Source organism: Pseudophryne corroboree, chromosome 1, assembly GCF_028390025.1.
Source record: "Pseudophryne corroboree isolate aPseCor3 chromosome 1, aPseCor3.hap2, whole genome shotgun sequence".
NCBI classification, from domain to species: Eukaryota; Metazoa; Chordata; class Amphibia; order Anura; family Myobatrachidae; genus Pseudophryne; species Pseudophryne corroboree.
Genome location: NC_086444.1, coordinates 131,438,499 through 131,464,135, shown reverse-complemented (window position 1 = coordinate 131,464,135; position 25,637 = coordinate 131,438,499). Strand labels below are relative to the sequence as shown.

At 48.1% G+C, this 25,637-nt stretch overlaps 1 protein-coding gene across 9 annotated transcripts in view; it reads right to left on the bottom strand.

The window, feature by feature from the left end:
• KIF2A (kinesin family member 2A) overlaps positions 1–25,637 on the bottom strand; it is a 321,884-nt gene that overhangs the window by 65,427 nt on the left and 230,820 nt on the right. For all 9 annotated transcript variants that reach the window (XM_063962958.1, XM_063962975.1, XM_063962950.1 and 6 more), the window contains one exon: positions 14,087–14,229. In XM_063962958.1, the coding sequence (XP_063819028.1) occupies positions 14,087–14,229 (143 nt within the window). The remainder of the gene's footprint in view (positions 1–14,086; positions 14,230–25,637) is intronic.

Sequence of the window (25,637 nt, the reverse complement as noted above, 5' to 3'; positions counted from 1 at the left end):
CTTAGAGCATTGTAAATGTCCCTTAGCTTCAGGATATTTATGTGAAGTGATGTCTCCAGGCTTGACCATAAGCCCTGGATATTCCTTCCCTGTGTGACTGCTCCCCAGCCTCGCAGGCTGGCATCCGTGGTCACCAGGACCCAGTCCTGAATGCCTAATCTGCGGCCCTCTATAAGATGAGCACTCTGCAACCACCACAGGAGGGACACCCTTGTCCTTGGTGACAGGGTTATCCGCTGATGCATCTGAAGATGCGATCCGGACCATTTGTCCCGCAGGTCCCACTGGAAAGTTCTTGCGTGGAATCTGCCGAATGGGATTGCTTCGTAGGAAGCCACCAATTTACCCAGAACCCTTGTGCATTGATGCACTGAGACTTGGCTCGGTTTTAGGAGGTTCCTGACTAGCTCGGATAACTCCCTGGCTTTCTCCTCCGGGAGAAACACCTTTTTCTGGACTGTGTCCAGGATCATCCCTAGGAACAGAAGACACGTCGTCGGAACCAGGTGCGATTTTGGAATATTGAGAATCCAATCGTGCTGCCGCAACACTACCTGAGATAGTGCTACACCGACCTCCAACTGTTCCCTGGAATTTACCCTTATCAGGGAATTGTCCAAGGAAGGGATAACTAAAATTCACTTCCTTCGAAGGAATATCATCATTTCGGCCATTACCTTGGTAAAGACCCGGGGTGCCGTGTACCATCCATACGGCAGCGTCTGAACTGATAGTGACAGTTCTGTACCATAAACCTGAGGTACCCTTGGTGAGAAGGGTAAATTTTGACATGACATCATGTAGTCCCCTTCTTCCAGGTTCGCAATCACTGCTCTGAGTGACTCAATCTTGAATTTGAACCTCTGTACGTAAGTGTTCAAAGATTTTAGATTTAGAATCGGTCTCACTGAGCCGTCCGGCTTCGGTACCACAACAGTGTGGAATAATACCCCGTTCCCTGTTGCAGGAGGGGTATCTTGATTATCACCTGCTGGGAATACAGCTTGTGAATGGCTTCCAAAACTGTCTCCCTGTCAGAAGGAGACATCGGTAAAGCCGACTTTAGGAAACGGCGAGGGGGAGACGTCTCGAATTCTAATTTGTACCCCTGAGATATCACCTGAAGGATCCAGGGGTCTACTTGCGCGTGAGCCCACTGCGCGCTGAAATTCATTGAGACGGGCCCCCCACCGTGCCTGATTCTGCTTGTAAAGCCCCAGCGTATACTGAGGGCTTGGCAGAGGCGGGAGAGGATTTCTGTTCCTGGGAACTGGCTGATTTCTGCAGCCTTTTTCCTCTCCCTCTGTCACGGGGCAGAAATGAGGAACCTTTTGCCCGCTTGTCCACAAAAAGACTGCGCCTGATAATACGGCGTCTTCTCATGTTGAGAGGCGACCTGGGGTACAAACGTGGAATTCCCAGCTGTTGCCGTGGCCACCAGGTCTGAAAGACCGACCCCAAATAACTCCTCCCTTAATAAAGCAATACTTCCAAATGCCGTTTGGAATACGCATCACCTGACCACTGACGTGTCCATAACCCTCTACTGGTAGAAATGGACAACGCGCTTAGACTTGATGCCAGTCGGCAAATATTCCGCTGTGCATCACGCATATATAAAAATGCATCTTTTAAATGCTCTATAGGCAAAAATATACTGTCCCTATCTAGGGTATCAATATTTTCAGTCAGGAAATCCGACCACGCCAACCCAGCACTGCACATCCAGGCTGAGGCGATTGCTGGTCGCAGTATAACACCAGTATGTGTGTAAATACCTTTTAGGATTCCCTCCTGCTTTCTATCAGCAGGATCCTTAAGGGCGGCCATCTCAGGCGAAGGTAGAGCCCTTACAAGCGTGTGAGCGCTTTATCCCCCCTAGGGGGTGTTTCCCAACGCACCCTAACCTCTGGCGGGAAAGGATATAATGCCAATAACATTTTAGAAATTATCCGTTGTTATCGGGGGAAACCCACGCATCATCACACACCTCATTTAATTTCTCAGATTCAGGAAAACTACAGGTAGTTTTTCCTCACCGAACATAATACCCCTTTTTTTGGTGGTACTCGTATTATCAGAAATGTGTAAAACATTTTTCATTGCCTCAATCATGTAACGTGTGGCCCTACTGGAAGTCACATTCGTCTCTTCACCGTCGACACTGGAGTCAGTATCCGTGTCGGCGTCTATATCTGCCATCTGAGGTAACGGGCGCTTTAGAGCCCCTGACGGCCTATGAGACGTCTGGACAGGCCCAAGCTGAGTAGCCGGCTGTCTCATGTCAACCACTGTCTTTTATACAGAGCTGACACTGTCACGTAATTCCTTCCAACAGTTCATCCACTCAGGTGTCGACCCCCTAGGGGGTGACATCACTATTACAGGCAATCTGCTCCGTCTCCACATCATTTTTCTCCTCATACATGTCGACACAAAAGTACCGACATACAGCACACACACAGGGAATGCTCTGATAGAAGACAGGACCCCACTAGCCCTTTGGGGAGACAGAGGGAGAGTTTGCCAGCACACACCAGAGCGCTATATATATACAGGGATAACCTTATATAAGTGTTTTTCCCCTTATAGCTGCTGTATAGTTAATACTGCGCCCAATTAGTGCCCCCTCTCTTTTTTTAACCCTTTCTGTAGTGTAGTGACTGCAGGGGAGAGACCGGGAGCTTCCCTCCAACGGAGCTGTGAGGGAAAATGGCGCCAGTGTGCTGAGGAGATAGGCTCCGCCCCTTTTTCGCGGACTTTTCTCCTGCTTTTTTATGGATTCTGGCAGGGGTTAAATACATCCATATAGCCCAGGAGCTATATGTGATGCATTTTTTTGCCATCCAAGGTGTTTTTATTGCGTCTCAGGGCGCCCCCCCCCAGCGCCCTGCACCCTCAGTGACCGAAGTGTGCTGAGAGCAATGGCGCACAGCTGCAGTGCTGTGCGCTACCTTGTTGAAGACAGGACGTCTTCTGCCGCCGATTTTCCGGACCTCTTCTGCCTTCTGGCTCTGTAAGGGGGCCGGCGGCGCGGCTCTGGGACCCATCCAAGCTGGGCCTGTGATCGTCCCTCTGGAGCTAATGTCCAGTAGCCTAAGAAGCCCAATCCACTCTGCACGCAGGTGAGTTCGCTTCTTCTCCCCTTAGTCCCTCGATGCAGTGAGCCTGTTGCCAGCAGGTCTCACTGAAAATAAAAAACCTAATCTAAAACTTTCACTAAGAAGCTCAGGAGAGCCCCTAGTGTGCACCCTTCTCGTTCGGGCACAGAGATCTAACTGAGGCTTGGAGGAGGGTCATAGGGGGAGGAGCCAGTGCACACCAGATAGTCCTAAAGCTTTCTTTAGATGTGCCCAGTCTCCTGCGGAGCCGCTATTCCCCATGGTCCTTACGGAGTCCCCAGCATCCACTTAGGACGTTAGAGAAATGGATTTCTTGAAGGGCTACCACATTGGCTCTATGCTTATAAAAAAAGGACAGGTCCAGCCGGCACTTATTAGGAGAATTCAGACCCTTAACATTTAAGGAAATCAATGTTACCATGGCGATGGTATCATTGAACTAACTATATATCAGGTGGCAACCCAGGGGGATGGGGGAGGGAAAAAACCAAAACGACCCAGTATATCGGGCCTGTGTAGCTGCTGCAGGGGAAAAAATTTGTAGTAGGGTAAACATGGGGGAAAGTGTCATTGGCTAACCACCCAGTGCCACACCATCTGGAGAAAACACACAATTTTCAAACAACACTGCAACCATAGGCAGAGTAAGTATCGCATAGGTTATCGCATAAGAAACAGGGCATTTGACCATAGTATGCAGCAAAAAACCCCAAAAAGAACATCAACAATACAAAGAGGAAACAATAGCAATAGGAACCAACAGTACTCTTGTGGAAGACAACAAATCAAATTGAAAGTCCAGCACAGCAGATAGTGTTTAAAGAAAGTCAAGTGGTGGACCACTCTAAGCATGATGCAGGACGTTTTTCGGCAGAAGGTAATTTGACCGGGATGTCCCATTCAGCCAGTAGCTTGACTCCGGCATCGAGATCGGATATATTACGAAAGAACTGTCGTAGGCGATTATCAGTTTGACCAGAAAGCCCCATCTATACCTTATCTCCTGAGATCGAAGTGCTGTTGTGGCCGGGGCCAGCGCCCTGCGTTTTTGGATGGTAAGAGCAGAGAAGTCCAGGAACAGTTAGAGACCCCCCAGATCATGAGAATCCTCCACATCGCGAGCCGCCTGAAGAATACGCTCTTTCGTAGTGAAGAAGTGGACTCTCAATAGGGTGTCTCTAGAGATCGAAGCGGGTAGGGAGCGAGATTTAGGAAGACGATGAACCCGGTCGACAAGTAACTCGTTGTCACTTGCTGAAGGTAGTAACTTCCGTAATAGGGCCATCACGTAGGCTAACAGTTCCGCTTTAGCGACCGAGTCTGGGATACCCCGTATTTTAATATTGTTCCTCCTTCAACGATCCTCAATATCCGCCATTTTATTTTTAAGCGATTCCAGATCAGCTTGTTGGTGGTCGTGAGCCGCAATGAGGTCGTTGTGTGAGGACACTAGTTCCTCCATTTTCCTCTCCAGGTGGTCTGTTCGGTCGCCAATGGCTGTGAGCTCAACCTTAACTTCCCGTATAGCAGCTGTGAGATCTTGAGAGAGGTCTGACTTAAAGGCTGCTAAGACTTGGCAGAGGGTTTTGATAGTGATGGGATTGGAGGAGTTGGGGTCTTTACCCAGAACTGATAGCGGTTGGGGATTGTCACCCTTTCTGAGCAGGGAAGGACATCGGGGGGGGGGGGGGGTTGTTGCAGCGTGCCTTTGGACTTCTTAGGAGGCATAGTGGCGGAACAGCAAGGGCAAACAGGTAGATAGTGTAAATACAACGGGCTGACGATTAATAAGAGTTAAAAACGTATTGATTCCATGGCTAGTGAATACATTAAACACAGTGGCCCTGGGTGGAGGATAGGAGAGCATCACATACCTATCAAAACAGGCATCTGCCCCGGACACCATCAAACCCCCAGCTCTGTGCCTAGGGAGTATAGGTGAATGTGTGACAGTACAATTTAGTATTCAATATCACCCTGTAGTGGGGATTGGAAGCCTCCAAATAAGAAACAGGTGCTCATAAGCAGATACATTATATTATACCTTATATCCCCTGCTAAGGGTAAGCTGACACAGGGCTACCCTAATAGTGCAGGTGGACAAGGGCAGAGGCAGCTGGGTGAGCACTGTCAGAGTGCCATACACAGGGGACACAGCAGCAGCCTCCGGTGCACAATGGAGGAAGTGCTGCAGCAAATCAGGCCCGCCCGCCAGAGAGCGCCTGTGTGGAGTGGGCAGCCAACTCACCCCTGTAGGGACACGGAGCCAGGTGTCGTGGCGGGCGGGAAATGGAGCAGGGAACAGAGCCGCTGGTGAGACCCCCAAGCAGCGAGGTGAGAGCCATGACGGGTCCCAGCCCACAGCACTGGAGCGCTCCGGCAGACCACGTTGACTGGCGGCTGTAGGGTGGAAGGCGGGCAGTGCGGCGGTAAGCCGGGAGGCCAAGCAGAGAGGCAGAGGGTCTGGGAGACCGTAGGACGTGTCCGGCAGTCGGGGTCCAAGTCCGGCCACGTCACCCAAATCGAGGCCCCGGCTGCGTCGGTGAACAAGGCCGCAACCCGCAGAATCAGAGAAGCATGACTCCCGGCTCCGCAGACCAAGCACCAGCGCACAGGGGAAGCAGGTGGGGAGGAGGTGATCAGCTACAGGTGGGGTGCAGGGCAGAAAAACCAGGACAACAGCCTAACGTTAGGGGAGTTCCCGTGGGACACGACTGCTCTCCTCAGTAGCCAAGCCACGCCCCCCCATAGACTTGTTCTTTGAAGTCTGACGTTACTGATGTGTCCTCCTACACTACTGCCACAGCTTGCTCAAATGTGTGTCTTAGTCAAATGCGATAAGATAAAACAGTTTCACATGACTGTGCTAATTAATTTGTTAAGCAATTGAGTCTGAATTTTTATATAAAGTGCTACGATGTAGCAGACACAGCTTTTTTTTTTTAACACCAAGTTTCATAGTGCTTCATTTGCAAGCTTAAAAGTTTTTATCAAAACACACAGATTTGCAGTATATTATTATTAGTATCGATGGCAAAATACTTTGTTTTGTATACATATATGGCATAAATACTGCCATGCAACTGGTACTATGTATAAATAAGAATTTACTTACCGATAATTCTATTTCTCGGAGTCCGTAGTGGATGCTGGGGTTCCTGAAAGGACCATGGGGAATAGCGGCTCCGCAGGAGACAGGGCACAAAAAAGTAAAGCTTTTACCAGATCAGGTGGTGTGCACTGGCTCCTCCCCCTATGACCCTCCTCCAGACTCCAGTTAGGTACTGTGCCCGGACGAGCGTACACAATAAGGGAGGCAATTTGAATCCCGGGTAAGACTCATACCAGCCACACCAATCACACCGTACAACTTGTGATCTAAACCCAGTTAACAGTATGATAACAGAAAGAGCCTCTTAAAGATGGCTCCTTAACAATATAACCCGAATTTGTTAACAATAACTATGTACAGTATTGCCGATAATCCGCACTTGGGATGGGCGCCCAGCATCCACTACGGACTCCGAGAAATAGAATTATCGGTAAGTAAATTCTTATTTTCTCTATCGTCCTAAGTGGATGCTGGGGTTCCTGAAAGGACCATGGGGATTATACCAAAGCTCCCAAACGGGCGGGAGAGTGCGGATGACTCTGCAGCACCGAATGAGAGAATTCCAAGTCCTCTTTTGCCAGGGTATCAAATTTGTAGAATTTTACAAACGTGTTTTCCCCCGACCACGTAGCTGCTCGGCAGAATTGTAATGTCGAGACCCCTCGGGCAGCCGCCCAAGATGAGCCCACCTTCCTTGTGGAATGGGCCTTAACAGATTTAGGCTGTGGCAGGCCTGCCACAGAATGAGCAAGTTGAATTGTGTTACAAATCCAACGAGCAATCGTCTGCTTAGAAGCAGGGGCACCCAACTTGTTGGGTGCATATAGTATCAACAGCGAGTCAGATTTTCTGACTTCAGCCGTCCTTGAAATGTATATTTTTAAGGCTCTGACAACGTCCAACAACTTGGAGTCCTCCAAGTCGCCAGTGGCCGCAGGCACCACAATAGGTTGGTTCAGGTGAAACGCTGATACCACCTTAGGGAGAAAATGCGGACGAGTCCTCAGTTCTGCCCTATCCGAATGGAAGATTAGATAAGGGCTTTTATAAGATAAAGCCGCCAATTCAGATACTCTCCTGGCGGAAGCCAGGGCCAGTAACATAGTCACTTTCCATGTGAGATATTTAAAATCCACCTTTTTCAATGGTTCAAACCAATGGGATTTGAGGAAATCTAAAACTACATTTAGATCCCACGGTGCCACCGGAGGCACCACAGGAGGCTGTATATGCAGTACTCCTTTAACAAAAGTCTGTACCTCAGGAACTGAGGCCAATTCTTTTTGGAAGAATATTGACAGGGCCGAAATTTGAACCTTAATAGATCTCAATTTGAGACCCATAGACAATCCTGATTGTAGGAAATGTAGGAAACGACCCAGTTGAAATTCCTCCGTCGGAACACTCCGATCCTCGCACCACGCGACATATTTTCGCCAAATGCGGTGATAATGTTTCGCGGTGACTTCCTTCCTTGCCTTAATCAAGGTAGGAATGACTTCTTCTGGAATGCCTTTCCCTTTTAGGATCTGGCGTTCAACCGCCATGCCGTCAAACGCAGCCGCGGTAAGTCTTGAAAGAGACAGGGACCCTGTTGTAGCAGGTCCCTTCTCAGAAGTAGAGGGCACGGGTCGTCCGTGACCAACTCTTGAAGTTCCGGGTACCAAGTCCTTCTTGGCCAATCCGGAGCCACTAGTATTGTTCTTACTCCTCCTCACCGTATAATCTTCAATACCTTTGGTATGAGAGGCAGAGGAGGAAACACATATACTGATTTGTACACCCAAGGTGTTACCAGTGCGTCCACAGCTATTGCCTGTGGATCTCTTGACTTGGCGCAATACTTGTCCAGTTTCTTGGTGATGCGAGACGCCATCATGTCTACCATTGGTCTTTCCCAACAGTTTATTAGCATGTGGAAGACTTCTGGATGAAGACCCCCCTCTCCCGGGTGAATATCGTGTCTGCTGAGGAAGTCTGCTTCCCAGTTGTCCACGCCCGGGAAGAACACTGCTGACAGTGCTATTACGTGATTCTCCGCCCAGCGAAGAATCTTGGCAGCTTCTGCCATTGCACTCCTGCTTCTTGTGCCGCCCTGTCTGTTTACATGGGCGACCGCCGTGATGTTGTCCGACTGAATCAACACCGGTTTTCCTTGCAGGAGTGGTTCCGCCTGGCTTAGAGCATTTTAGATTGCTCTTAGTACCAGAATGTTTATGTGAAGAGACTTTTCCAGGTTCGTCCATACCCCCTGGAAGTTTCTTCCTTGTGTGACTGCTCCCCAACCTCTCAGGCTGGCGTCCGTGGTCACCAGGATCAAATCCTGTATGCCGAATCTGCGGCCCTCCAATAGATGAGCCTTTTGCAACCACCACAGAAGATATACCCTTGTCCTTGGCGACAGGGTTATTCGCAGGTGCATCTGAGGATGCGACCCTGACCATTTGTCCAACAGATCCCTTTGGAAAATTCTTGCATGGAATCTGCCGAATGGAATTGCTTCGTAAAAAGCCACCATTTTTCCCAGGACTCTTGTGCATTGATGTACAGACACCTTTCCTGGTTTTAGGAGGTTCCTGACAGGTCGGATAACTCCTTGGCTTTTTCCTCGGGAAGAAAAACCTTTTTCTGAACCGTGTCCAGAATCATCCCTAGGAACAGCAGACGTATCGTCGGAAAACAGCTGCGATTCTTGGAATATTTAGAATCCAGTCGTGCCGTCGAAGAACTACTTTAGATAGTGCTCTTCCGACCTCCAACTGTTCTCTGGAACTTGCCCTTTTTAGGTCGTGCAAGTAAGGGATAATTTAGATGCCTTTTTTCTTTGAAGAAACATCTTTTCGGCCATTACCTTGGTAAAAAGGCCCGGGGTGCCGTGGATAATTCAAACGGCATCGTCTGAAACTGATATTGACAGTTCTGTACCACGAACCAGAGGTACCCTTGATGAGAAGGACAAAATTTGGACATGGAGGTAATCCTTGATGTCCAGGGACACCATATAGTCCCCTTTTTTCCGGTTCGCTATCACTGCTCTGAGTGACTTTATCTCGATTTGAACCTTTTATGTAAGTGTTCAAAACATTTTAGATTTAGACTATGTGTCACCAAGCCGTCTGGCTTCAGTACCACAATATAGTGTGGAAAAATAATACCCTTTTCCTTGTCGTAGGAGGGGTACTTTGATTATCACCTGCTGGATATACAGCTTGTGAATTGTTTCCAATGCTGCCTCCCTGTCGGAGGGAGCCGTTGGTAAAGCAGACTTCAGGAACCTGCGAGGAGAAGATGTCTCGACTCTCCAATCTTTACCCCTGGGATAATACTCGTACGATCTAGGGGTCAACTTGCGAGTGATCCCACTGCGCCCTGAGACTCTTGAGACTACCCCCCCACCTTGAGTCCGCTTGCACGGCCCCAGCGTCATGCTGAGGACTTGGCAGACGCGGTGGAGGGCTTCTTTTCCTGGGAAAGGGCTGCCTGCTGCAGTCTACTTCCCTTACCTCTATGTCTGGGCAGATATGACTGGCCTTTTGCCTGCATGCCCTCATGGGAAAGGAAAGATTGAGGCTGAAAAGACGGTGTCTTTTTTAGCTGAGATGTAACTTGGGGTAAAAAAGGTTGGATTTCCCAGCTGTTGCTGTGGTCCCCAGGTCCGATGGACCGACCCCCAAATAACTCCTTCCCTTTATACAGCAATACTTCCATCTGCCGTATGGGATCTGTATCACCTGACCACTGTCGTGTCCCTGACATCTTCTGGGAGATATGGACAACGCACTTATCTTGATGCCAGAGAGCAAATATCCCTCTGTGCATCTCACATACATATATATAGAATGCATCCTATTAAATGCTCTACATGAATAAAATATTTTCAGTCAGGGAATCCGACCAAGCCAACCCAGCACTGCATCTCCAGGCTGATGGCGATCGCTGGTCGCAGTATAACCACCGTATGTGTGTATATACTTTTTAGGATATTTTTCCAGCTTCCTATCAGCTGGCTCCTTGAGGGCGGCCGTATCTGGAGACGGTAACGCCACTTGATAAGCGTGTGAGCGCCTTATCACCCTAAGGGGTGTTTCCCAACGTACCCTAATTTCTGGCGGGAAAGGGTATAACGCCAATATTTGCTATCGGGGTAACCCTACGCATCATCACACACTTCATTTTATTTTATCTGATTCAGGAAAAACTACAGGTAGTTTTTTCACTCCCACATAATACCCTTTCTTGTGGTACTTGTAGTATCAGAAACACGTAACACCTCCTTCATTGCCCTTAACGTGTGGCCCTAATGAGAAATACGTTTGTTTATTCACCGTCGACACTGTATTCAGTGTCCGTGTCTGTGTCTGTGTCGACCGACTGAGGTAAATGGGCGTTTTTAAAACCCCTGACGGTGTTTCTGAGACGCCTGGACCGGTCCTAATAGATTGTCGGCCGTCTCATGTCGTCAACCGACCTTGCAGCGTGTTGACATTCTCACGTAATTCTCTAAATAAGCCATCCATTCCGGTGTCGACTCCCTAGAGAGTGACATCACCATTACAGGCAATTTCTCCGCCTCCTCACCAACATCGTCCTCATACATGTCGACACACACGTACCGACACACAGCACACACACCGGGAATGCTCTGACAGAGGACAGGACCCACTAGCCCTTTGGGGAGACAGAGGGAGAGTCTGCCAGCACACACCAAAAACGCTATAATTATATAGGGACAACCTTATATAAGTGTTTCTCCCTTATAGCATCTTTTATATATATACAATATCGCCAAAATCAGTGCCCCCCCTCTCTGTTTTAACCCTGTTTCTGTAGTGCAGTGCAGGGGAGAGCCTGGGAGCCTTCTCTCCAGCTTTTCTGTGAGAGAAAATGGCGCTGTGTGCTGAGGAGATAGGCCCCGCCCCTTTTTCGGCGGGCTCGTCTCCCGCTATTTTTGAAGTTAGGCAGGGGTTAAATATCTCCATATAGCCTCTGTGGGCTATATGTGAGGTATTTTTTGCCTCTAATAAGGTTTTTATTTGCCTCTCAGAGCGCCCCCCCCAGCGCTCTGCACCCTCAGTGACTGTTGTGTGAAGTGTGCTGAGAGGAAAATGGCGCACAGCTGCAGTGCTGTGCGCTACCTTTATGAAGACTCAGGAGTCTTCAGCCGCCGATTTTGGACCTCTTCTCTCTTCAGCGTCTGCAAGGGGGCCGGCGGCGCGGCTCCGGTGACCATCCCGGCTGTACCTGTGATCGTCCCTCTGGAGCTAGTGTCCAGTAGCCAAGCAGCAAATCCACTCTGCACGCAGGTGAGTTCACTACTTCTCCCCTAAGTCCCTCGTTGCAGTGATCCTGTTGCCAGCAGGACTCACTGTAAAGTAAAAAACCTAAGCTAAACTTTCTCTAAGCAGCTCTTTAGGAGAGCCACCTAGATTGCACCCTTCTCGTTCGGGCACAAAATCTAACTGGAGTCTGGAGGAGGGTCATAGGGGGAGGAGCCAGTGCACACCACCTGATCTGGTAAAAGCTTTACTTTTTTGTGCCCTGTCTCCTGCGGAGCCGCTATTCCCCATGGTCCTTTCAGGAACCCCAGCATCCACTTAGGACGATAGAGAAATATGGGTAAAACAGAGTGTGGGCATATTTCTTTTTGCTTATGGTTCAAAAAGTTTTGCCTAGTACCATCATGGTAGCTTTCAATCAAGGCTATAAAAGGCCTAGCTGTGTGTGGCTCACAAGCCAGCCCTGTATAGATGTTCCTCTCTGTATCTGGGAGGTGAGTATATGTAACTGCAATGTTATGGTGTGCTGAGCATATATGATAGGTTTAGGGACTTGCAGAAAATTGGGGTCCCTTGATGTGGGCTGCACACTTAAATGTTTTTAGCAAAATATGACAAAACCCCTTTGTTTTATTTGCCACATACACACAGATTAGCAGTATATTACTGTTAGCGCAGATAGCAAAAGTCATAGTAACAAAGTTGGTGAGGTTGAAAAAAGACCAGTAGTCCTTCGAGTTCAACCTAAAATATATTATATTCCCTATTATATTCTGGTTAAAGGCTATATCCTTGGATATCTTTTTCTGTTAGAGATTTATCTAACCCATTTTTAAACGCACTGACTGAGTCCGCCAAGTCTTTACATTTTGTATACATATAAGGTGTTAATATTGCCATGCAGCAGGTACCATGTATAATATGGGTAAAACAGAGCGTGGGCATATTTATTTTGTTTTCTTTCACGTGTGTGTCTTGGTCACAATGTGATAAGACAAAACTGTTTAATAAGAGAGTGACGATTAATTGGAAATGCGACAGAGTCTGAATCTGTATACAAAGTGCTACGATGCAGCGGTCGCAGATGTGCTTCATGCCAGGTTCCGTTGTGCTTCATTTGTAACTTTGTACATATTTAAAACTAGTATGAACAGGCTGGTATCTCTGGTGCAGGGTGAGTGTTTTTTCAATCTGATTACGGTGCCAATAAGATGCAAATTGAAAGAAAAAGTCACTACGCTACCCTGCTCGACACAGCCCACTTGTACTGAGGAAAGGTGTATAAGAACACATCTGTGTGTGCAGAGGATACCCCTCAATCATCCTCCGTAGTAAAAAGGATCTCTTCATAAACAAACTTAAATACTCATGAAAAATGAAGCATGTTAATATAAAGGCTTCTAAACGGAAGAGTAGCACACAGCACATTCATATTGTGTTAAAAGGAACCCTTTAAACCATGGGTCTTCAACCTGCGGCCCTCCAGCTGCTGTGGAACTACACATCCCAGCATGCCCTGCCACAGTTTTGCTATTAAGGCATGCTAAAACTGAGGCAGGAAATGCTGGGATATGCAGTTCCACAGCAGCTGGAGGGCCACATGTTAAAGACGGGTGGTCTTCAGTATGCCGACTGACGGGATCCCGACAGCCGGCATACGACACTTATTCTCCCTCGTGAGGGTCCACGACCCCTCTAGAGGGAAAATAAAATAGCGTAGCACGCCACCGTGCCCGTAGCGTGCGCAGCGAGCCCGCAAGGGGCTCATTTGCGCTCGCCACACTGTCGGTAAGCCGGCGGTCGCGCTCCCAGCGCCGATATGCTGGTCGCCGGGAGCCCGACCGCCGGCATACCATAGTGAACCCGTTAAAGACCCATGCGTTTTAAACAAAGGGGTATAAAAAAATAATAATTTCATTTTGGGTGTAAATATATTATTCTAATTACAAAAACATTTGCATATGATGGAAATTTGTTTGCACGCACTTAAGTTTAATTCTAAACTGACTGTAAAAGGAATTTAAAAAAAAAAGTAGAACATAAATTAAAGTTACACTAATCATGCAAATTATGCATGCACTGTGAAATTAGAAGATATTTTACCCACACGAAACGAGTTACACAGAGAAAACAGCAGCCCCCATTTGTCTTGTAAACATAATTAAAAGTGATTGCAGAGCAAAGTCAAACTCTAAGCCTAAATATAAAATAGGTTTTTCTATAATGAAACAAACAAATCCAGTGAAATTTTGGAATACACAATCTTCCTATTTCACACACCCAAAAAGAAAAAAACAGTGGGGCAGATGTATTAACCTGGAGAAGGCATAAGGAAGTGATAAACCAGTGATATGTGCAAGGTGATAAAGGCACCAGCCAATCAGCTCCAATATGTAAATTAACAGTTCGGATCTGATTGGCTGGTGCCTTTATCACCTTGCACATATCATTGGTTTATCACTTCCTTATACCTTCTCCACGTTAATACATCTGCCCCAATATACCTAACTTCAAAATGGCCTTTTTACTACTGTGTCAATGAAAATATTTAAAAAGTCAATTAAGCTGACACATACCGGCAGCTGTTGCCAATTTCGATGAGTTTCAGGACGTCTTCTACACATTTCACCTCTCGTTCCTGCAGTCCGACCACCTGCACTTGCTGTTTGCCATCCTCAAGGACCCGTAATTTAGTTTTCCGGTTCAACAAGTCAAACACCTTGAAAAAGTATGTTCCAGTTATTGTATCAGCACAGAAATGCAAACATTAAAAATAAAATGTTAATGTACTGTAACACCAAATCCTTTACTCATGTTCCACTGGAGGGTGGCGTTTGGCCAGGGAATAGGGATTGTGGGCACTGGTTTTCACTCGTTGATCAGTGAAAGTATAAATACTGTAACGGAGTTTAGCTCCACACATATGTCAAGATAGCTCCATATGAAATATTGGTTGCAAATATAATTATATATATATATATATATATATATATATATATATATATAATGTAATTTATGTAGCTTGACAGTCCCATTAGATTTACAGCCAGAGCAAGTGGTGAGTCTATTCATTTTCTCGATCTGACTGTGTACAGTGTGCTGCCATGCTTGGAATACACTCTCTTTCGCAAAGGAACTGATAGAAATAACCTATTATGGGCGACTAGCCACCATTCGTATAAATTCAAATCTAATTTACAGGTATAACAAATTTTACGGGTGCTTCCTAACAATTCAAACTCTGCTAATGCGGTTGTCCAGCTGGAGGAGTGTAAAATAGGATTTTAATACCTACCAGTAAATCCTTTTCTCTTAGTCCGTAGAGGATGCTGGGGTCACATCAAGAACCATGGGGTATAGACGGGATACGCAGGACATGGGCACTTTAAGACATTGAATGGGTGTGAACTGGCTCCTCCCTCTATGCACCTCCTCCAGACTCCAGTTATAGGAACTGTGCCCAGGCAGACTGACATTTCGAGGAAAGGAATTATAGTTAAACTAAGGTGAGATACATACCAGCTCACACCTCAAACACGCCGTTCAACATGGCATTCAACAGAACTCCAGCCAACGGCCTGAACAATGTCAGCAACAGGCTGACTATAACGTAACACAAACTGTGTATAACCAGAACTAATAACTGCAGATACAGTACGCACTGGGACGGGCGCCCAGCATCCTCTACAGACTAAGAGAAAAGGATTTACCGGTAGGTATTAAAATCCTATTTTCTCATATGTCCTAGAGGATGCTGGGGTCACATCAAGAACCATGGGGTTATACCAAAGCTCTAGAACGGGCGGGAGAGTGCGGACGACTCTGCAGCACCGATTGACCAAACATGAGGGTATCGAACTTGTAAAACTTTGCAAAAGTGTTTGAACCCGACCAAGCAGCTGCTCGGCATAGTTGTAAGGCCGAGACCCCCCGGGCAGCCGCCCAGGACGCGCCCACCTTCCTGGTAGAATGGGCCTTCACCGATTTCGGTAACGGCAATCCAGCCGTAGAATGAGCCTGCTGAATTGTAGAACAGATCCAGCGTGCAATGGTCTGCTTGGAAGCAGGAGCCTCAATCTTGTTGGGATCATACAGGACAAACAGAGTCTCTGTTTTCCTAATCCGTGCTGTCCTAGCGACATAAATTTTCAAAGCTCTGACCACATGGAGAGACTTTGACTCCGCTAAAGCGTCAGTAGCCACTGGCACCACAATAGGTTGGTTCATGTGGAACGACGAAACCACCTTCGGCAGAAATTGTTGACGAGTCCTCAACTCTGCTCTATCTTCATGGAAGATCAAATAAGTGCTCTTGTGAGACAAAGCCGCTAACTCCGATACCCGCCTTGCGGATGGCCAAGGCCAACAGCATGACCACTTTCCAAGTGACGAATTTCAATTCCACCTTTTGTAAAGGCTCAAACCAATGTGATTGAAGGAACTGCAACACCACATTAAGATCCCATGGTGCAACTGGGGGCACAAATGGAGGTTGGATGTGCAACACGCCTTTCACGAAAGTCTGAACGTCTGGAAGGTAGGCCAATTGTTTTTGAAAGAAAACCGATAAGGCTGAAATTTGTCCTTTAATTGAGCCCAACTTCAAGCCCGCATCCAACACCTGCCTGTAGAAAATGGAGAAAACGTCCTAACTGAAATTCTTCCGTAGGAGCCTTCTTGGATTCACACCAAGACACATATTTTCTCCAAATGGTGGTAATGTTTGGACGTTACTCCCTTTCTAGCCTGAAGAAGTGTGGGAATGACTTCACTGGGAATACCCTTTCGGGTTAGGATCTGGCGTTCAACCGCCAAGCCGTCAAACGCAGCCGCGGTAAGTCTTGATACACGCATGGCCCCTGTTGTAACAGATCCTCTCGTAGAGGGAGAGACCAGGGATCTTCCATGAGTAATTCCTGAAGATCCGGATACCAAGCCCTCCTTGGCCAGTCTGGAACAATGAGGATCGCCCGAACCTTTGTTCTTCTTATGATCTTTAGCACTTTTGGAATGAGCGGAAGCGGAGGGAATACATACACAGACTGAAACACCCATGCTGTCACTAGGGCATCCACTGCTATTGCTTGAGGATACCTCGACCTGGTACAATATCTCTGAAGCGTCTTGTTGAAACGATACCCAATCATGTCTACTTGAGGAATTCCCCAAAGACCTGTCACTTCTGTGAAGACCTCTTGATGAAGACCCCACTCTCCTGGATGGAGATCGTGTCTGCTGAGGAAGTCTGCTTCCCAGTTGTCCACTCCCGGAATGAAGACCGCTGACAGAGCGCTTGTATGTCTTTCCGCCCAGCGGAGAACCTTCGTGGCCTCTGCCATTGCCGCTCTGCTTTTTGTTTCGCCTTGGCGGTTTATGTACGCTACTGCTGTTATATTGTCCGACTGGATCAGTACGGGCAGATTGCGAAGCAGATGTTCCGCTTGAAGAAGGCCGTTGTAAATGGCCCTTAACTCCAGAACGTTTATGTGTAGACAAATTTCCAGGCTTGACCATCTTCCCTGGAAGTTTTCCCCCTGTGTGACTGCCCCCCAGCCTCGGAGACTCGCATCCGTGGTTACTAGGATCCAGTCCTGGATCCCGAACCTGCGCCCCTCCAGGAGGTGAGAGCTGTGCAGCCACCACAGGAGTGAGATTCTGGTCTTGGAAGCCAGAATTATTTTCCGGTGCATGTGCAGGTGGGATCCGGACCACTTGTCCAACAGGTCCCACTGAAACACCAGGGCATGGAACCTGCGAAACTGAATGGCCTCGTAGGCCGCCACCATCTTCCCCAGTAAACAAGTGCATTGATGGACTGACACTCTTGCTGGTTTCAGAATTTGTCTGACCAGGTTCTTAATTTCCAGAGCCTTTTCCACTGGAAGAAACACTCTCTGTAATTCTGTGTCCAGAATCATTCCCAAAAACGACAGTCGCGTCGTCGGAATAAACTGTGATTTTGGCAAATTTAGGAGCCAACCGTGTTGTTGCAGAACTGCCATGGCGAGTGTAATGTTCTGCACCAGTTGGTCCCTGGATCTCGCCTTTATCAGGAGATCGTCCAAGTACGGGATAATCGTGACTCCTTGCTTGCGAAGGAGAACCATAATTTCCGCCATCACTTTGGTGAAAATCCTCGGAGCCGTGGACAGACCAAACGGCAACGTCTGAAATTGGTAATGACAATCCTGAATTGCAAATCTCAGGTAAGCCTGATGCGGAGGATAAACGGGAACATGTAAGTAGGCATTCTTTATGTCCACCGACACCATAAAATCCCCTTCCTCCAGACTGGAGATCACTGCTCGGAGAGACTCCATCTTGAATTTGAATCTTCTTAGGTAGAAATTGAGGGATTTTAAGTTCAGGATTGGTCTGACCGAGCCGTCCGGCTTCGGGACCACGAACAGACTCGAATAAAAGCCTTCTCCCTGTTGTGACGGGGGAACCTTGATAATTACCTGATTTTGACACAACTTTTGTATTGCTCGGCATACTACCTCCCTGTCTGGAAGAGAAGCTGGTAAGGCCAATTTGAAAAATCGGCGAGGGGGGAACGTCTTGAAACTCTAGTTTGTACCCCTGGGATACTATTTCTAAAACCCATGGGTCAAGGTCCGAACGAACCCAGAACTGACTGAAGAGTTTGAGACATGCCCCCACCGGTGCGGACTCCCGCAGAGAAGCCCCAGCGTCATGAGGTGGCTTTGGCAGAAGCCGGGGAGGACTTCTGCTCCTGGGACCCTGTCAAGGCCGGTGATCTTTTACCCCTTTCCCTTCCTCTAGTAGCAAGGAAGGAAGAACCTCGGCCCTTCCTGTATTTATTGGGCCGAAAGGACTACATCTGATAGTGGTGTGTTTTCTTTTGTTGTGAAGGAACGTCAGGCAAAAATGATGACTTACCCACGGTAGCTGTAGATACCAAATCAGCGAGACTTCCACCAAACAAGACACCACCTTTATATGGCAGAGATTCCATATATTTCCTGGAGTCAGCATCAGCGTTCCATTGATGGATCCACAATGCTCGCCTAGCTGAGACTGCCATGGCATTGGCTTTTGATCCCAAAAGGCCAATATCCCTCGCCGTTTCCTTAGGTAGGCCGCTGCTTCCCTGATATGACCCAGTGTCAAACGGACGCTATCCCTATCTAGGGTATCTATCTCAGATGACAAGTTATCTGCCCACTTTTCGATAGCACTACTCACCCACGCAGACGCTATGGCTGGCCTGAGCAGCGTACCTGTGGTGGCATAAATGTATTTTAATGTATTTTCCTGCTTGCGATCCGCAGGGTCCTTAAGGGCTGCCGTATCAGGAGACGGGAGAGCCACCTTTTTAGACAAGCGGGATAGGGCCTTCTCCACAATGGGGGGTGACTCCCACTTTTCCCTATCCCCAGAGGGAAACGGATACGCCACCTCAATCCTCTTGGGAATCTGAAACTTTTTGTCAGGGCTATCCCAAACCTTTTCAAAAAAAGTGTTCCGCTCAAGAGAGGGAGGAAACGTTACCACAGGTTTCTTTTCTTAATACATACAATTCACCTCCATTTCAAATTCATGCTCTCATCCTTCAGTACTGCCCTTTCCCTTGCTAAACAATCATACTTCAAAATCCTCATTTCTACCCAGTCTTCCAACCCCCGGCGCCTCTTTGCCACTGTTAACTCCCTCCTCTGCCCACCACCACCTCCTCTCCCTTCCTCATTGTCTGCTCTTGACTTTGCCACTTATTTCACATCCAAGATTGATTCCATACGTCAGGATATCACATCCCACCAGACCAGCAACCACCCATCCCTTGCCACCCCTCCCCTTCCCTCTTACCAACTCTGACATCTTTCTCCCATGTATCTGGCGAGGAAGTCATGGCCCTCATCCGTTCCTCCCCCCCCCACAACCTCCCCGCTCGACCCTATCCCCTCCCACCTCCTCCGCTACTTCTCTCCTTCTGCCTGTTCCCATCTTGCCCACCTTCTCAATCTCTCCCTTTCATCAGGCACTGTACCCTCTGCCTTCAAGCATGCTCTTGTCTCCCCTATTCTTAAAAAACCTACCCTTGATCCTAACACTCTCTCCAACTATCGACCCATCTCTCTCCTCCCCTTTGCCTCCAAACTTCTTGAGCGTATTGTCTATAATCGCCTCACTGCCTTTCTTTCCTCTCACTCACTGCTTGACCCATTCCAGTCTGGTTTTCTGTTCTCTCCACTCCACTGAAACTGCCCTCACAAAAGTCCTCAATGACCTCCATGCAGCCAAATCTATGGGCCACTACTCTCTGCTTATTCTTCTTGACCTCTCTGCTGCTTTTGACACTGTGGACCACCCTCTCCTTCTGCAAATCCTTCACTCTCTTGGTCTGCGTGATACTGCCCTCTCCTGGCTGTCCTCCTACCTCTCTGATCGTTCCTTCTCTGTCTCCTCTCATGATGCTACCTCCCCCCCACTTCCACTAACTGTTGGTGTCCCCCAAGGCTCTGTTCTTGGTCCTCTCCTTTTCTCTCTCTATACGTCCTCTTTAGGTGAACTCATTAGTTCTTTTAACTTCCAATACCACCTCTATGCTGATGACACTCAAATCTACCTCTCCTCCCCTGACCTCTCCACGGCTCTCCTCACTCGTACCTCAAACTGTCTTTCTGCTATCTCTTCCTGGATGTCTCAGCGCTTTCTTAAACTCAACATGTCTAAGACTGAGCTGATAATCTTCCCACCCTCTCGCACAGCCTCACCTCCCACAATCTCATTATCCATTGATGGCACGACTATCTCCCCTAGCCCCCAAGTACGCTGTCTTGGCGTAATCCTTGACTCCTCCCTCTCCTTCAAACCACACATTCAACACCTCTCACAAACCTGTCATTTTCATCTCAAAAACATTTCCAGAATCAGACCTTTTCTCACCCAGGATGCCACTAAGATCATTATTCACTCACTGATTATTTCCAGACTGGACTACTGTAATCTCCTCCTAACTGGCCTCCCTGACAATTACCTCTCTCCACTCCAATCTATCCTCAATGCTGCTGCCCGGCTCATCTTCCTCACCAAACGCACTACGTCTCCCTCCCCTCTCCTACAGGCCCTCCACTGGCTTCCCTTCCCTTTCAGAATCCAATTCAAACTTCTCACACTCACTTACAAAGCTCTCACCCACTCCTCTCCCATCTACATCTCTGACCTTATCTCCCTTTACTCTCCCACCCGTCCTCTTCGCTCTGCTAATGCACGCCGACTCTCCTGTCTTCTGATTACTTCCTCCCACTCCTATCTCCAAGATTTTTCACATGCTGCTCCCTTTCTCTGGAATTCTTTACCTCTCCCCCTCAGACTCTCCACCTCTCTACAAAACTTCAAACGGGCTCTTAAGACCCATTTCTTTACCAAACCTAGCCAAATCTCAACCTAACCCTCTGTTCCACGCTCTCTATGTACCCCATCTGTGTCACCCCTGTCTGTCTACCCCTCCCCTTAGAATGTAAGCTCTCACGAGTAGGGCCCTCTTCCCTCATGTGCTTATATGTTTCTTACTTTAATAATCCTCAACTGCCCAGATCCCGCAGTTTTTTGGCCACCTGAAACTTATCTCTATGTTTACTGGTGTAGTTATGCTTAGTTGCCCTGTACTTGTCCTATATTGTCTTCAACTGTAAGTCACTGTTTTCCTGTTTTGATTATGTGCATATGTACTCTGTAATTGGGCGCTGCGGAACCCTTGTGGCGCCATATAAATAAAGGATAATAATAATAATAATACAAACCCTTGTATCAGGAACAGCGGGGTCCTCAGAAATATGTAATACATCTTTCACCGCCACAATCATGTACTGAATACTCTTTGCTAATTTAGGATCCAATCTAGAATCACTAAAGTCGACACTGGAGTCAGTCTTCCATGCCTGGTTATGAGATTCAGACTTATCTAATCTCTTATTAATACGAGCCACATTAGCATTCAAGGCATTCAACACATTTACCCAATCAGCAGTCGGCGGTGCCGACAGGGTCACTCCCACAGCCGTTTGTGTCCCTAACACAGCCTCCTCCTGGGAAGAGCACTCAGCCTCAGACATGCAGACACACGTGTCCCAAACACCCACGGCTTGCATAAAATCTCCCCCTTACAGGCTTGCAATGACCCCTCTTAGCGATTCCATCTTGAACTTGAACCTTTTCAGGTATATGTTGAAGGAGGGGAACCTTGACCACCACCTGTTGAAGATACAATTTGTGAATTGCAGTTAACACTGTTTCCCTTTCGTGGGGGGAAGCCGGCAGGGCCGTCGGTGAGGGGGCATCTCCTCAAAGTCCAGCTTGTATCCCTGAGACACAATATCTAATGCCCAGGTATCTAACAGGGAGTGAACCCACTTGTGGCTGACTTACGAAGGCGTGCCCCCACCGGGCCTAGCTCCGCCTGTGGAGCCCCAGCGACATGCGGTGGATTTTGTAGAGGCCGGGGAGAACTTCTGTTCCTGGGAACTAGCTGTGTTGTGCAGCTTCTTTCCTCTGCCCCTGCCTCTGGCAAGAAAGGACGCACCTCGGACTTTCTTCTTTCTTTGTTCGAAAGGCTGCATTTGATAATGTCGTGCTTTCCTAGGCTGTGCAGGAATATAAGGCAAAATATCAGAATTACCAGCTATAGCTGTGGAGACCAGGTCCGAGAACCCTTCTCCACACAATCCTCAGCCTTCCATATGCCTCTTAAGTCGGCATCATCTGTCCATTGCATATTCTACAGGACACGTCAAGCAGAAATCGACATAGCTTTGACTCTAGGACCCAGTAGACTCATGTCTCTTTGGGCATATTTTATTTATATATATATATATATATATATATAATAAGAATTTACTCACCGGTAATTCTATTTCTCGTAGTCCGTAGTGGATGCTGGGAACTCCGTAAGGACCATGGGGAATAGCGGGCTCCGAAGGAGGCTGGGCACTCTAGAAAGAATTATGACTACCTGGTGTGCACTGGCTCCTCCCACTATGACCCTCCTCCAAGCCTCAGTTAGGACACTGTGCCCGGACGAGCTGACATAATAAGGAAGGATTTTGAATCCCGGGTAAGACTCATACCAGCCACACCCATCACACCGTACAACTCGTGATACTATATCCAGTTTTACAGCATGAAAACAACAGAGCCTCTCAACAGATGGCTCAACAATAACCCTTTAGTTAACAATAACTATTTACAAGTATTGCAGACAATCCGCACTTGGGATGGGCGCCCAGCATCCACTACGGACTACGAGAAATAGAATTACCGGTGAGTAAATTCTTATTTTCTCTGACGTCCTAGTGGATGCTGGGAACTCCGTAAGGACCATGGGGATTATACCAAAGCTCCCAAACGGGCGGGAGAGTGCGGGTGACTCTGCAGCACCGAATGAGAGAACTCCAGGTCCTCCTCAGCCAGGGTATCAAATTTGTAAAATTTTGCAAACGTGTTTGCCCCTGACCAAGTAGCAGCTCGGCAAAGTTGTAAAGCCGAGACCCCTCGGGCAGCCGCCCAAGATGAGCCCACCTTCCTTGTGGAATGGGCATTTACAGATTTTGGCTGTGGCAGGCCTGCCACAGAATGTGCAAGCTGAATTGTACTACAAATCCAGCGAGCAATAGTCTGCTTAGAAGCAGGAGCACCCAGCTTGTTGGGTGCATACAGGATAAACAGCGAGTCAGATTTTCTGACTCCAGCCGTCCTGGAAACATATATTTTCAGGGCCCTGACAACGTCTAGCAACTTGGAGTCCTCCAAATCCCTAGTAGCCGCAGGCACCACAATAGGCTGGTTCAGGTGAAACACTGACACCACCTTAGGGAGAAACTGGGGACGAGTCCTCAATTCTGCCCTATCCATATGGAAAATCAGATAAGGGCTTTTACATGATAAAGCCGCCAATTCTGACACTCGCCTGGCTGAAGCCAAGGCCAATAACATGACCACTTTCCACGTGAGATATTTCAGATCCACGGTTTTTAGTGGCTCAAACCAATGTGATTTTAAGAAACTCAACACCACGTTGAGATCCCAAGGTGCCACAGGAGGCACAAACGGGGGCTGAATATGCAGCACTCCTTTCACAAACGTCTGAACTTCAGGTACTGAAGCCAGTTCTTTTTGAAAGAAAATCGACAGAGCCGAGATCTGTACTTTAATGGAGCCTAGTTTTAGGCCCATATTCACTCCTGCTTGCAGGAAATGCAGAAATCGACCTAGTTGAAATTCCTCTGTTGGGGCCTTTTCGGCCTCGCACCATGCAACATATTTCCGCCATATGCGGTGATAATGATTTGCCGTAACATCTTTCCTGGCTTTAATTAGCGTAGGAATGACTTCTTCCGGAATACCTTTTTCCTTCAGGATCCGGCGTTCAACCGCCATGCCGTCAAACGCAGCCGCGGTAAGTCTTGGAACAGACAGGGCCCCTGCTGTAGCAGGTCTTGTCTGAGCGGCAGAGGCCACGGGTCCTCTGAGATCATCTCTTGAAGTTCCGGGTACCACGCTCGTCTTGGCCAATCCGGAACCACGAGAATTGTGTTTACTCCTCGCTTTCTTATTATTCTCAATACCTTCGGTATGAGAGGCAGAGGAGGGAACACATAAACCGACTGGTACACCCACGGTGTCACTAGAGCGTCCATAGCTATCGCCTGAGGGTCCCTTGACCTGGCGCAATATCTTTTTAACTTTTTGTTGAGGCGGGACGCCATCATGTCCACCTGTGGTTTTTCCCAACGGTTTACCAGCATCTGGAAGACTTCTGGATGAAGTCCCCACTCTCCCAGGTGGAGGTCGTGTCTGCTGAGGAAGTCTGCTTCCCAGTTGTCCACTCCCGGAATGAACACTGCTGACAGTGCTAGTACATGATTCTCCGCCCATCGGAGAATTCTTGTGGCTTCTGCCATTGCCATCCTGCTTCTTGTGCCGCCCTGTCGATTTACATGGGCGACTGCCGTGATGTTGTCTGACTGGATCAGCACCGGCTGGTGTAGGAGCAGGGATTTTGCTTGACTTAGGGCATTGTAAATGGCCCTTAGTTCCAGAATATTTATGTGAAGGGAAGTCTCCTGACTCGACCATAGTCCTTGGAAGTTTCTTCCCCGAGTGACTGCCCCCCAGCCACGAAGGCTGGCATCCGTGGTCACCAGGACCCAGTCCTGTATGCCGAACCTGCGGCCCTCTAGAAGATGGGCACTCTGCAGCCACCACAGTAGAGACACCCTGGTTCTTGGAGACAGGGTTATTAAGCGATGCATCTGAAGATGCGATCCGGACCATTTGTCCAACAGGTCCCACTGAAAGATTCTGGCATGGAACCTGCCGAAGGGAATTGCTTCGTAAGAAGCCACCATCTTTCCCAGGACCCGCGTGCAGCGATGCACCGATACCTGTTTTGGTTTCAGGAGGTCTCTGACTAGAGATGACAACTCCCTGGCTTTCTCCTCCGGGAGAAACACTTTTTTCTGGACTGTATCCAGAATCATACCCAGGAACAGTAGACGTGTCGTCGGAACCAGCTGTGACTTTGGGATATTCAGAATCCAGCCGTGCTGGTGCAGCACTTCCTGAGATAGTGCTACTCCCACCAACAACTGTTCCTTGGACCTCGCCTTTATTAGGAGATCGTCCAAGTACGGGATAATTAAAACTCCCTTTTTTCGAAGGAGTATCATCATTTCCGCCATAACCTTGGTAAATACCCTCGGTGCCGTGGACAGTCCAAACGGCAGCGTCTGGAATTGGTAATGGCAATCCTGTACCACAAATCTGAGGGACTCCTGGTTTGGATGGTAAATGGGGACATGCAAGTAAGCATCCTTGATGTCCAGGGATACCATGTAATCCCCCTCCTCCAGGCTTGCAATAACCACCCTGAGCGATTCCATCTTGAACTTGAATTTTTTTATGTATGTGTTCAAGGATTTCAAATTTAGAATGGGTCTCACCGAACCGTCCGGTTTCGGCACCACAAATAGTGTGGAATAGTAACCCCGGCCTTGTTGAAGTAGGGGTACCTTGATTATCACCTGCTGGGAATACAGCTTGTGAATTGCCGCTAGCACCGCCTCCCTGTCCGAGGGAGCAATCGGCAAGGCAGATTTTAGGAAC